The sequence below is a fragment of the Octopus bimaculoides genome, chromosome 14, assembly GCF_046866305.1.
Source record: "Octopus bimaculoides isolate indiv1 chromosome 14, ASM4686630v1, whole genome shotgun sequence".
NCBI classification, from domain to species: Eukaryota; Metazoa; Mollusca; class Cephalopoda; order Octopoda; family Octopodidae; genus Octopus; species Octopus bimaculoides.
The window spans coordinates 5,948,069-5,961,608 of NC_142941.1; the positions used below are offsets into that span (position 1 = coordinate 5,948,069).

Genomic DNA, 13,540 nt, shown 5'->3' on the forward strand with positions numbered 1-13,540 from the left:
ACTTTTAAATGTATTTAGTGGAGTTGAATGACCACTAAGTTTTGGGCTAGTGTCCTTACTATGTGCCATTTTCGGTTATTGAGATATAAGAATAGATCATAATCCATACAATATTATCCATATAAATAGACAATATTGTTTCCTAATTACGATCTATACGGATTTATTACTACTTATGAGAATATTAAATGCAGTAACTGTCCTGTTTTATGTTAGATTCTGAATTAATATTAGCAGTAAGAACTGCAACATTACTTTAAGCAGTTTGATACTAACGTGATAAAAACAAGCTTTATAATTTTTGTGGGATGAAAGCAAAAACTGTAAATATTTACACCGAGTCCTCGCTTTTACACCAAATCCCAGCATTTAATATCAGTATTTCGACAGGATGAAGTGAGGAAATATAAAGGGCTGAATACTAGTGATACAGGCAAACAAATATTGAGTTTATTTTCACAGTGTATCTAAAACAGGACTTTAACAGTAAAGGACATATTTCGTGGTACAGTATGCTACAGTGATTATAGTACGACAGTTTGCTGAAAGATTCATAGGCTGATTATGAAGGATTGTTGCTAGAAATATGAGATATTACATGCATATATGTCAACACTTCTTATTACTAACGATATAGGTTATTTTCATGTCAAATGACATTTGACTATTCAAAGAAGACTTCCTATGTAATTACTAGCGAATTCTCTTGAAAATTGAGAAAATTTGGCATCGTGATGTTGTCGAATAATTGAAGAAAAAAGCTTTAGGCCCACAAGGACATTCATGCTGACATGGTTGCTACGTCAGGGGATAATGTTCCAGCGTTATTAACAGTTTAAAAATGGGCAGCTGAATTTAGTGGGGGGGAGTCTTGAGGTTAACTGAAGGTCTGGAAGTCCTGCCATCACCGAGGAAAACAAAGTAGAGTCATTGTAGCTTGACCTTCAGTTTTTCTAAAAAGAACTCGGAACGTTTGGCCTCCAATCATGCCTTTCGCGACACCCTCTAAGCTAGGAACTTTTCAGCACCCCACCCTTCCCGTATATATATATATATATATATACATATATATATATATAGATAGATAGGTAGGTAGGTAGGTAGGTAGGTAGGTAGGTAGGTAGGTAGGTAGGTAGGTAGGTACTTACCTATACATATTACTAATAATTATGCATTGTTACATTGGCACCGTTTTATAACTGACATGACATCGATGTAGCGAGTTGAAATGGTCTCCAAAACTAAAATGTTATCAGTCTAGCAGCGATGTATGTTGGTAACTGATTTAACTCTGAACCTAAAAGGCAGTAAGGCCACTCTACGTATTTAATAAAGCTTAAAATAACAGTATTTCACATAAGTGCAGAATTTAATCGTTATAAAAATGGAGAAATAAATATTCTCATGTTGGCAATAACATTTCACTCGCAAACTTCGTGATATAAATAAAGGAATATTAACCTTATAAGTAAGTATAATGTGTCATACAGGTTACTTATTGTTTCAATTTTTGCATGAAATTGAAGATCATGGTGTTCGCTTTTTTGATTCTTTTAATTTGTTGCTATAAATTTACGAGCGGTGTATCATTATTAATAGTATTATTTAATATTATACTGTAACTGTATAATATTTAGCATTTTTGTCTTAATTAGACGATCACATTGATAATTACACACTTGTAGTTTATGAAATGTTTCTATATTTCATTAGGAAATTTAGGGGTAAAAGATCAATTGCAAAACGTCACGAGAAAATCCGCAAAATACAGGAAAATAAGCGTGCAGAAGCCGTTCCTGAAGATACAGGTAGGTTTATTACCTCTCACTGTTTCTTTGATTTTTCTTCTCTGTCTTGTGAACGTTCCATCGTCTCGGAAAATCAGTGACTATTTTATTATGATTTAATATGTTGTCTTTTGTATATTTAAAACTGTTTCCCTACATATACGTGTCATAGTTGATTAGGTAGGATATCAACCTAGGAAACTCCTGAGGGTTGATGTTGTAATGAGGAATGAACGTCGAGTTTAGCACGGGATGGTGGGGGAGGGGCAGAATATCGTAATAATATGAAAGACGGGAAGATCAAATGATTAGGGAGTACCCAAGGGATAAGTGAGAAGACTAGCTAGCTCTCAAGAGAAAAGTTAGTCTCGTATCGGTTAATAGATCAGAAGCTGATGCACATAGTTTTTATGTATACATACACGCGCACCCACACACACGCACACATACACACGTTATCATCAACTCACACATACCCTAACATAAATGCATACTCATTCATAAATGTATGCATGCATACAGACATACACAGAAGTATAAATGAATACTGTGCAAGGCTTCGGTGGGAAATATCTCAATTATTTCCTAACACATAGAACACAATGCAGAAAGCGTAATTAACTTGACTGAAAAAAAAAGAAGAAAAATTAATAAAAGAGATTGAAAAAGAAGGAAATTAAAATGTAAAAACAAAATACAATTGTAATCTTATATTTGAAACAACCGTTTGATTTTTAAGATGCGATCCAAAATAAAGATATGATTTTCTTCGTACACATTATTTGTTGTCAAATACTCTGAGTTTTTTAAATTCTATAAAATGATTGCTTGATTTACCTCTCATACATGAGGATTTAGTGGAGGCGCAATGGCCCATTGGTTAGGGCAGCGGACTCGCGGTCGTAGGATCGCGGTTTCGATTCCCAGACCGGGCGTTGTGGGTGTTTATTGAGCGAAAACGCCTAAAGTTCCACGAGGCTCCGGCAGGGGATGGTGGCGAACCCTGCTGTACTCTTTCACCACAACTTTCTCTCACTCTTACTTCCTGTTTCTGTTGTGCCTGTAATTCAAAGGGTCAGCCTTGTCACACTCTGTGTCACGCTGAATCTCCTCGAGAACTACGTTAAGGGTACACGTGTCTGTGGAGTGCTCAGCCACTTGCACGTTAATTTCACGAGCAGGCTGTTCCGTTGATCGGATCAACTGGAACCCTAGTCGTCGTAACCGACGGAGTGCCAACAACATGAGGATTTACCTGGGAATTTGCATTCTACTTACATTTACTGGTATCTGACTGTAGGAAATTTAATCTTATTCCATAATACTGAGTGCTTAATTGATATCAGTCCTGATTTTTAATCCCATTTATATATATATATATAAGGTAAATAAGACAAGGAAGAAAATGCTAAAATAATTTTATCATGAAGAACAATTTAGTACCAGTTTCAGTCTTTGCGACTTCTTCAGAGTAAAGCATGGAACACAATTAAATTGTGGAAAAATTAAATGAAATGTTTTAAAAAATATTTCCATAGTTTTCAAATGTAAGGGGCATTTTTTTCTGTCTGTCTCTGTCTCTCTTTTTTACTCATGTGAGTTCTAGGTTGTAGGCAGCAGGTAGTAGTAGTCCTAACATTTAGTATGAATTCTTTTAGCATTTTCTACATACATGTACACGTATGCAAATATACTCACACGTAAACGCTTGCACGCACTTATACATCCACACAGACACATGTTAGCACTAATTTAGAACAGATATATATATATATATATATATATATATATATATATATATATATATATATATATATATATATATATATATATATATATGTATGTATGTATGTATGCATGTATGTATGTATGTGCAATCCACATCCAGATTTCGTCGAATATCTTATTCCTGAAACAGCTGTGAAGACCTATCTTGAATTTTCTTCTGTTTTTCAAGTATGAAGTCTTTTCATATCTACTTAATGATGTAAAAATACTTCGAACTGCTATCTTTCTGCTTTCTACTTAATTATATTTATATACATATACCGATACAGGTATGGCTCAGAGTTGAGTGGCAACTTGGACAACTAACTTTTACTATAGCCTGCGGCTGACCAAGGCCTTGGGAGTGGTTTTGGTAAGCAGAAACTGAAAGAAGCGTTGTATAACTATATGTGCAATTCTTTCTTATTAATCTTTATTATTCTTTATCATTCTTTATAGCACATCTCTATGAAGAAATCCAGCTGAACGAAAACGAAAGTATATACGTGAACATGGCCAGTACTTCGTTTAAGTTAAATCTGCAGAAATACGTTTCTGAGAAGAAACAGGAAGTGGAGCCTTTTAATGATGAGTTCTCGGTCAGTGACTGTCTTTTATGAATATGTTAATTTCATTTTCATTTGTAAACCACTTCATTGTAATAATGTAGTACTATTCTTATTTGTGTCAGTATAAATTTAATGTATCAATAGAATTGGAAGTTGGTTTGTTAATTCAGCATACAAAACTACATCAGTAAACCAAATATGAAAAAACATTGAGCAAAATTTTTAAATAGAAAACTATTCCTGCTACAGCGATTCCTTTTCGCTACTGTGTCACAATGCCGGTGAGTTGGCAGAGGCGTCGGATAAATCTGCTTTGCATTATTTCTTCCGATTCTTTATGCTATGGGCTCAAATCCCGCCGAGGTGTTGTTTGCTTTCATCGTTCAGAGACTGATAAAAAAAAACAGCAATCATGTACAGAGGGGTCATGGTACCGATTTATCACTTCCCCTCAAAACTATTCCCATATCAGAAATCATTTTGTCACTAAATATATTGCTAATAGCTTCACAAACTATATTTTTAGTAATATTAATCATTGTTATTTCTTAGATTCTTAGTATTGCATCCACTAATAAAATGTCTGTTATGTATCATTCACTGAAATTTAGTCTAATTATTTATAACATAGCTAAAATGTACAGCTATCGTTTTCATATATTCACAGAGACTACCAAAAACCTTACCACTGCCTTATACTGAAGCAACAAAACCTGAGAATGCAAAGAAGAATCGCTATAAAACGATACTGCCTTGTAAATATTGATTTCTTTTTTGTAGTTAAGGCATCATATCCATCAAAGAAGTGAAATAAAATGTGCGCCTTTGTTGTGAAAAATGTAGATATTTTTCCAGCTTGACAAATATTCTCTATCAATAATGGTACTCATAGTTGTAGTAAACGTTGATGAGGACTCTTAATGGTTTTCATGAGATTTATTTTGAAATACCTGGAATATCAATACTCACATTTCTGAAAAACCAAATCAAAAGCTCTTCCATTATACTGCACTTCTATGCTCGGAGTAATTCACATAATGTGGACTACTACATTCGCATATTTGTTATTTCATGAATTTAAGCATCGAGTAAAGCCGCTAAATCATGGCATACATGGAAAGATATATATATATACATACATATATATATATATATATATATATATATATATATATATATATATATATATATATATATATATATATATATATATATAACATCCCGCGTATAAAACTGAAAATATAAACGCAAAAGAGATGTGTAGTTTCACCTATTGGTAACGTTTTTCCTAATTTAAGCATTTTTTTTTTGTAGTTTTTAGATTCCATTGTAAATTCTACTCCTTGTTTATATAACTAATATCTTTCAAAATATTTCTTCGTTGAAATAAATATATCTTCGTTGCATATTTCAGACGACCATTCACGTGTTAGGCTTCAACCTGACGAGATATCTTCCTCAGATTACATCAATGCAAACTTCATCAGTGTACGTCAAAAATATTTCTATGAATCTCTATGAATGCTGTCATACGTTACTGTAACTTCTTTTAACGTGAGGGCGTTGGTTTATGTAAACTAAGCTCGTCTTGGTTTTGATGTTGTATATATGTAGCCATTGAATTTCTTCACTATATAAATGTTTGAAGATCATTTTGTAGTTTTACGAAATGTAGAGCGTTTATCGGGTTATTTCATAACCTAACTTATTCGTAGTACTGAGTACTGTTTCGCAACCTCCCAGAAGTGAGTTTGATATTTTGTTAAGAGGAGAGAGGAAGAAAATTAGAACAAAAGGGAATTGTTCTGTGACAAAAATATAAATATAGGCGCAGGAGTGGCTGTGTGGTAAGTAGCTTGCTTACCAGCCACGTGGTTCCGGGTTCAGTCCCACTGCGTGGCATCTTGGGCAAGTGTCTTCTACTATAGCCTCGGGCCGACCAAAGCCTTGTGAGTGGATTTGGTAGACGGAAACTGAAAGAAGCCCGTTGTATATATATATATATATATATATATATATATATATATATATATATATATATATGTTTGTGTGTTTGTGTGTCTGTGTTTGTTACCCCCCCCCCCCCAACATCGCTTGACAACCGATGCTGGTGTGTTTACGTCCCAGTAAGTTAGCAGTTCGGCAAAAGAGACCGATTGAATAAGTACTAGGCTTACAAAGAAAAAGTCCTGGGGGTCGATTTGCTCGACTAAAGGCAGTGCTCCAGCATGGCCACAGTCAAATGACTGGAACTAGTAAAAGAGTAAAAGAGTAAAGAGTAAACCTGCTTAGAAGGAACTATAACAATCATAACAAGTACAACCACGATACTATTTTTAGCAAAGTTCACTTCTGTTCAAAATGAAACGAACGCTCATCAGCATGTGTGCACTTCAATATGCACACAATACAAGTATTTTAAAATCCGTTATCCGTAGATATAGAGATAACTAGTTTAGATACTAGGTGCAGATTATGAATGATGAATGTTTCCTGAAATCGCTGTGTTAATTTTATAACTACCCATGGTCAAATGTTAATGTAGCAAAGAAGATGAGTTAGGGCAACAACGCTATTAACAAAGTAAGATTTACTATGACAACAAATTAAAAGAAGCTATGATTCTTAACATAGATGGAAGGTCGATAGTGAATTAGATTTTATATTTCATTCTTTGATATTTAATAATTGAATGAATGACATGTTTAATAACCTTTTAAATTAACTTTGCTTTGTTTCAGAACCAGCGTTATATTGCTTGTCAAGGTATTTATTATTAATTATATTGATAAAGAAAAATAATTATATTGAAAGTTTTGTGTGAATCCTAACATCTTCAGGGCTTTCAGTAAATGAAATTGTATTTTCCAGGTTTTATTATATATCGCTTTTCTGTGGTCGTTAGAGGGGTAAAGAAAAATAAATATTCCATAAATTTTCACTGAAAATCTATCCCTAAATTATTTTCAGATTATTTTCTTCTCAACAAAAGCACCAGCCCTATCAATGAGCTAATTATTACATGTCTTAAAACCCCCTCATTCATATAAGTAAATCTACTATAATAAACTTCGTTGTGTATACATTCATACATACATACATACACGTGTGCGTACATATATATATATGTGTATGTATTTTTATGTATATGTGTGTGTGCGTGTGCGTGAGTGTATGTATATAAATAGTTAAATGTGTAGGTGTGTGGATGACGGTGTGGGTGCTGGGAAATGGCCAGTACTTGTGTGTGCATGGTGGTGTAATGTGATGTGGTGTGGTGTGGTGTGGTGTGGTATCGAGGTGTGTGGGGTAGTGGTGTGCGGTATGGTGTTTGGTATGGCGTGGTGTGTGGTGTGGCGTGGTGTGGTGGTGTTGGGGTGTGGGGGAGGCGATAGTGGGGAAAGCAAGGATGGGGTGTAGGTTAGGATGAGAGTGGGGCTAGAGGTGAGGTATGTGGTAGTGGGTGTAATGGATGGGATGTATAGGGAAGGTGGGGTTGGATTGTGTAGGGGTGGGGTTACGAATGCGTGGTGTGTTCAGGACTTAACTTTCTCCTTACTTTTTCTCGAATGCCGACTCCTATCAATCTCTGTTCTACCTCAACCTGCAAAAACAAGTCGTCAGAATTTTGGAAAAATATCCTTTTATTTCTTCATTATAATTAGCGTTTTCGTTCCTTTCTAGAACTTGTCAAATTTCTGTCTATCCATCTTCATTGTCATGGAACCTCATCCACAAGAAACAAAAACAAAGTTCTCTTCCAAACACCACCACCCCCACCGCAAAAAAATCTATCTGTTTTATATAAATGAACAAGCTGTTTGTGCATTCACAAAATTTTATTCGACAAGTTCTAGAAGGGAACGAAAGCGTTAATAATAATGAAGAAATAAAAGGATTCTTTCCAAAATTCTGACGACTTTTCTCTCTCGATATTCAATTTCTGTACATCACACCTAACTCTCTATACATACATACATATATATATATATGAATGATGAGTCTGTGTGTGTGTAAGAAAGAAAGAAAGAAAGAAAGAAAGAAAGAAAGAAAGAAAGAAAGAAAGAAAGAAAGAAAGAGAGAAGCGTTTATTCTTTTTTCTATTGTGCAGGTGGATGTAGAACAGAGAATGATGGGAGTCGGAACTCGAGAAAGAGTAACGAGAAAGTAAGTGATGAAAGGAAGAGGAATAAAGAGGCAAGTGACGGGAGGGAGGAGAACATCTCACTCACCCTCCTTACACTCACATACACATTAACACATGCATACATACTCGGTCATATACACGCGTCTACTCACAAACATGAGCACAGGCACAAAGCGAACGCTGAAAGTTCAGAAGTAAATTGAAATTTCATGCCAAAAATATAAAAAATTTTTCATTGAATTGTTCTTTTTTATCGCCCACTGAAAGAATGTGCGTATATTATATATCCTACATTTCCTTTCGATATGTAATTATCGAACTCTACTATAACCTCCGGCCGACCAAAGCCTTGTGAGTGGATTTGACAGACAGAAACTGAAAGAAGCTCGTCAAATCTATATGTGTAGGGAGTACATTCGTGAGTCTGTGATTTCCCCCACCACCACCACCACAGCACTACTGGTGTTGGTGTGTTTATGTCCACCTAAGTTAGTGGTTCGGCAAAAGTGACCGATAGAATAAATACCAGGGTCACAAAGAATAAGTCCTGGGGACGATTTATTCGACTAAAGGCAATGCTCCAGCATGGCCGCACTCAAATGACTGAAACAGGTATAAGAGTAAAAAAAACAGAACTTCACTCTAATTTTCAGTGACAATTACTTCTAATGTTTGGGCATTTGAGAAGCAATTCCCGTAGATGACCACAGGTCAATTTAAATGGGAATAGAGTGTAGGCAGAAATTTTAGGTTCTTTTAAATTTTTCTTAGTGGTTTTCATTTTGCTCTTTTATTTGAACAGGTCCTACACAAAATACGGTGCTGGATTTCTGGAGGATGGTTTGGCAATTAAAATGTAACACTATAGTCATGCTAACTGACATTATGGAGAATGGAAAGGTATGGTGTTTCTTCAGAACTTCATAACGCAAAACATTCTTTATGAAAATTTCGCTATATATATATGTAAATGTGTATGCATGCATATATGTATGTATGCATTTATGTATGTATGTATGTATGTATGTATGTATGTATGTATGTATGTATGTATGTCATCATTTAGTTTTATTTTAAGATTTCTTGCCAACAGAGAAAGAGCTGATTTCTAGGCTAGATCCAAACTCTTTCATTGGAATTAAAACAAAACAACATCAACAGGGTATTTCTGTATGTATGTATGTATGTATGTATGTATGTATGTATGTATGTATGCATGCATGCATTCATGTATGTATGTATACGTGTAGAATTTATTTTTTGTTTTATGTATGTATTCTCATGCATATAGTTGCATATCTAGAAATGGTCTGATATGCTTTAACGAAAAAATTCTGGAAAGTTTTACAGATTTTTACAGTTCCACTGATGGCTTGGATCTGTAATCTTTGACTGTGTATGCATGCGTATATTCATGCATGCATAGACGCATCCAAGCCATTAGAGTAGAAATACATATTTCCCTATACATAGAATTATCGGAATGTTCATTACGACAGATCTTAACGGGATTGATTTGTCTATAAAATTTGAAAGCCTTACGGTTATACTGCGAAACTAGTATTGGATTCTTATCCAAAAGGGTATGTCAGACCATAGAATTTCAAGCTTTCTCATGGCGCAATAGTTATTTCAAATTTTCATTCTTCAACTGATAGTTACTTTATCGATCCCAAAATTATGAAAGGCAAGGTCTCAACTTCAGCGAAATTTGAACTCAGAATGCGAAGATGGGCGAAATACCGCTAACGCCTTTGAACACCTTTTTTTTTTTTTTGGCAGATAAAGTGTGTGCAGTATTGGCCAGATGAAGAGAATACTGAGTCATTTGGTACCATCCAAGTTACGCATATCAGCACTGGATTTCATGCAACTTATATACACCGCAGATTTATTATTTCAAAGGTAAGTCATTCCATAATATCTCATGTTTTATAAGAATGATGTTGCTTAAAAGGACTAAAATAGTAGCAGTTTGAAATCAACGTTCATTGAAATACTTCCAAATTTTATTTGAGAAGCATTAACAAGAATGGTGAAATTCTGAAAGACCATTGAAAAAGTGTAGCCTCATATAAAATTTAATTGATAAAATAAACAGAGAAAGTAGAAGAAATATTTTTCCCTTTCTACTTTTACTGGTTTCTGACAATAAATGCATCTCCACTCTACACTTGATTTATTTATATAACATGCATTCACACTTCATCCGGTGCAGTCTATATCGTTTTATACATATTAACGAAGAATATAAGTAATTATTTCAGTCTGGTACTTACTTTACCGCCTACTATTTATTGTGCCAGCAAGTTGCAGGATGCAAACGGACATAACATTCATAGACATGTACACGCGGATAGATAAATGTGTTTGCATACGGTAGAGTCTCATACATGTAACATACTGAGTGGAAAACTCCCATTGAATTAAATAATGCAAACAATTAAAAGATACAATTCTGCGTGCGTTTAAAATATAAACACACAAGAAGCGACGATAACTAATTTTGGGATTTTGAAGACAATTTTCTCTCTGAAATACAGCTACACGTTTGAGAGAGTATATATACATACATACATACATACATACATGCATGCATGCATACATACATGCATACATACATACATACGTACGTACGTACATACATACACACACATATCTTTCTCTTTCTTTTCTCTTTTACTTGTTTCAGTCATTTTGACTGTGGCCATGTTGGAGCACCGCCTTTAGTCGAGCAAATCGACCCCAGGACTTGTAAGCCTAGTACTTATTCTATCGGTCTCTTGTGCTGAACCGCTAAGTAACGGGGACGTAAGCACACCAGCATCGGTTGTCAAGCGATGTTGGGGGAGGGGGGGACAGACACATACACACAAACATATACACACACACATATATACATATACATATATATATATATACATATATATATATATATACGACAGGCTTCTTTCAGTTTCCGCCTACCAAATCCACTCACAAGGGTTTGGTCGGCTCAAGGCTATAGTAGAAGACACTTGCCCAAGGTGCCACGCTGTGGGACTGAACCGGGAACCATGTGATTCGTAAGCAAGCATATATATATATATGTATATGGATATATATATGTATATATATATATATATATATATATATATATATATATATATATATATATATATATATATATATATATATATATATATGGTATCAAGATTAATATTATAATAATATATTACGATAGTGTTTTATTACATTGTTTAATAGTGTTTCAGTATAATTCTACAACTCTTTTATTCCAAACATTTTAACGTTTTATTTACAGACGGGTGCTCAACAGAATGAAAGTTGGACAATCGATCATTTCTTCTTTAATAAATGGCCAGATCATGGCATTCCACAACACACAGAATATATCTTAGAATTCAGAAATGCTTTAAGGTTCAGAGAAGGAACAACATCATCATTGATTGTACATTGCAGGTTTGTAATTATAACCCGCATAATTTATACTTTATATAATTATATATGTGCATTTTTATATTTCTAATAAGCATAATATATCCTCAATACAATGATGTCTTGTTTCCATTTTTATTATTTCTGAAAGAGGATCGAGAGTGGCAGAAATGAAGTAGAATGCTACAGACCATAGTTAAGCTCTGCGAATAAGGAGTCCAACGTAGGTCATATATCAGCATGTATATATATAATTTTTTTTTTTTCAGAATGAGATAAAAATGATATAAAAAATATCCCGGAAAAAGCTGTAAGACCTTCTATTTATAAATGTTCTAATATCTTTCACAGCCTTGGATTTTTAACTTATTCTGAAATATATATATATATATATATATATATATATATACATGTATGCATGTATGTATGCATTGCTTTATATTTCTTACTACTGACTGGATTAGTGAGAAATAAAAACAATGTTCGTGTGTGTTTGTTAGTGCGTGTGTTGGTAACAATTCATGTTAAATTTCGAAATGTTTTGTTATCACATAATTCATGATACAGTGAAAAAATATAAAGCTAAATCTTAGTAAATTGCAGGGTCCACGAAATTTCCCCTAAATTGAACCAAATAGGCTTCTGTGAACCGTGTACAACGTTTTGCTATTTTTTGTGAGGGCCAACGATATTCAGAAATATTTTAGAGACAAAGTATCACGTTTAAACCAACGAAACGTTTGCCTCACGACATCACTTCAACAAAGAATCGATTCTAAGTATTGACATGGTTTAAGAAAAAGGAAAAATCTCAAAATAGAAGAATGACTGAGAAAAATATCCAAAGTTTACCTATTAGGTTCTTAGTAATGTAGGTGTATATATGATGTCAAGAAATTTTAACCAATATTGTCTGACGTTAACACAACATGTCGTCCCAATTTTGATTATTTCCATCCTTAAAGAATAATTTTAGTTAAAATTGTTTGCCGGGAAGTGTGTTAAAATCAAATTTAGATCCGATTACCAATATTACGGAATTCTATTAGGCGGTGAGCTAGCAGGATCGTTAGTATGGCGGGCAAAATGCTTTGTGACATTTAGTCAATTTTTATGTTCTGAGTTCAAATTCCGCCGGTGTTGACTTTACCTTTTTATACTTTCGGGGTAGATGAAATAAGTACCAGTTGAACACTGGGTTCAATGTAATCGATTTATCCCTCACTCGAAAGTGTTGGCCTTGTGCCATAATTAGAAACCAAGTATTATTCAACTCATATTTTTCTACTCCTGAATAAAAACAGTAAATGATTTGATCTCTAAGTCTAATCTGAGTATTTATTTTCTTATTCTTTAAATTATTGGAAGCGATCGCATACATTTTATTACACTTGACTCGTCTTTCAGTGCTGGTGTTGGCCGTACCGGAACTTACATTTGCATTGACATTCTTCTAAATGAGATGTTGACTGGTGAATCTGTTGATGTATTGGCAAGTGTCACGAAGCTTCGGGAGGAGAGGGTGCATATGGTCCAGAAAAGGGTGAGTTAATGACAACGTTAATAAGAAAAAATACTTAGTCTAATAGCTCGTAAATCTACACCACCGTTTCCTACATTCTCATTCAAATCTCAGGCTGTTTTTCTCAACATGTAAATATGATTCATAATAGTTCAAACTAACCCATAATTGTATTAATCTCACGCATTCTTCAATTTCATTCTTCAATTTCTAAAAGGTTATTCATGAAACGAAGGTTTCTTTCATTTTCTTTACCAAACTAATGACTACGAAACACAATGTCTTTTATTCCAAAATTTATTGTTTGCTT

At 34.1% G+C, this 13,540-nt stretch overlaps 1 protein-coding gene across 3 annotated transcripts in view; it reads left to right on the top strand.

The window, feature by feature from the left end:
* The window catches only part of LOC106876629 (uncharacterized), a 72,016-nt gene that overhangs the window by 48,638 nt on the left and 9,838 nt on the right, over positions 1-13,540 (top strand). For all 3 annotated transcript variants that reach the window (XM_089363160.1, XM_089363161.1, XM_089363162.1), the window contains 9 exons: positions 1,714-1,808; positions 4,014-4,153; positions 4,791-4,878; positions 5,538-5,611; positions 6,865-6,889; positions 9,073-9,170; positions 10,053-10,175; positions 11,575-11,732; positions 13,116-13,251. In XM_089363160.1, the coding sequence (XP_089219286.1) occupies positions 1,714-1,808; positions 4,014-4,153; positions 4,791-4,878; positions 5,538-5,611; positions 6,865-6,889; positions 9,073-9,170; positions 10,053-10,175; positions 11,575-11,732; positions 13,116-13,251 (937 nt within the window). The remainder of the gene's footprint in view (positions 1-1,713; positions 1,809-4,013; positions 4,154-4,790; positions 4,879-5,537; positions 5,612-6,864; positions 6,890-9,072; positions 9,171-10,052; positions 10,176-11,574; positions 11,733-13,115; positions 13,252-13,540) is intronic.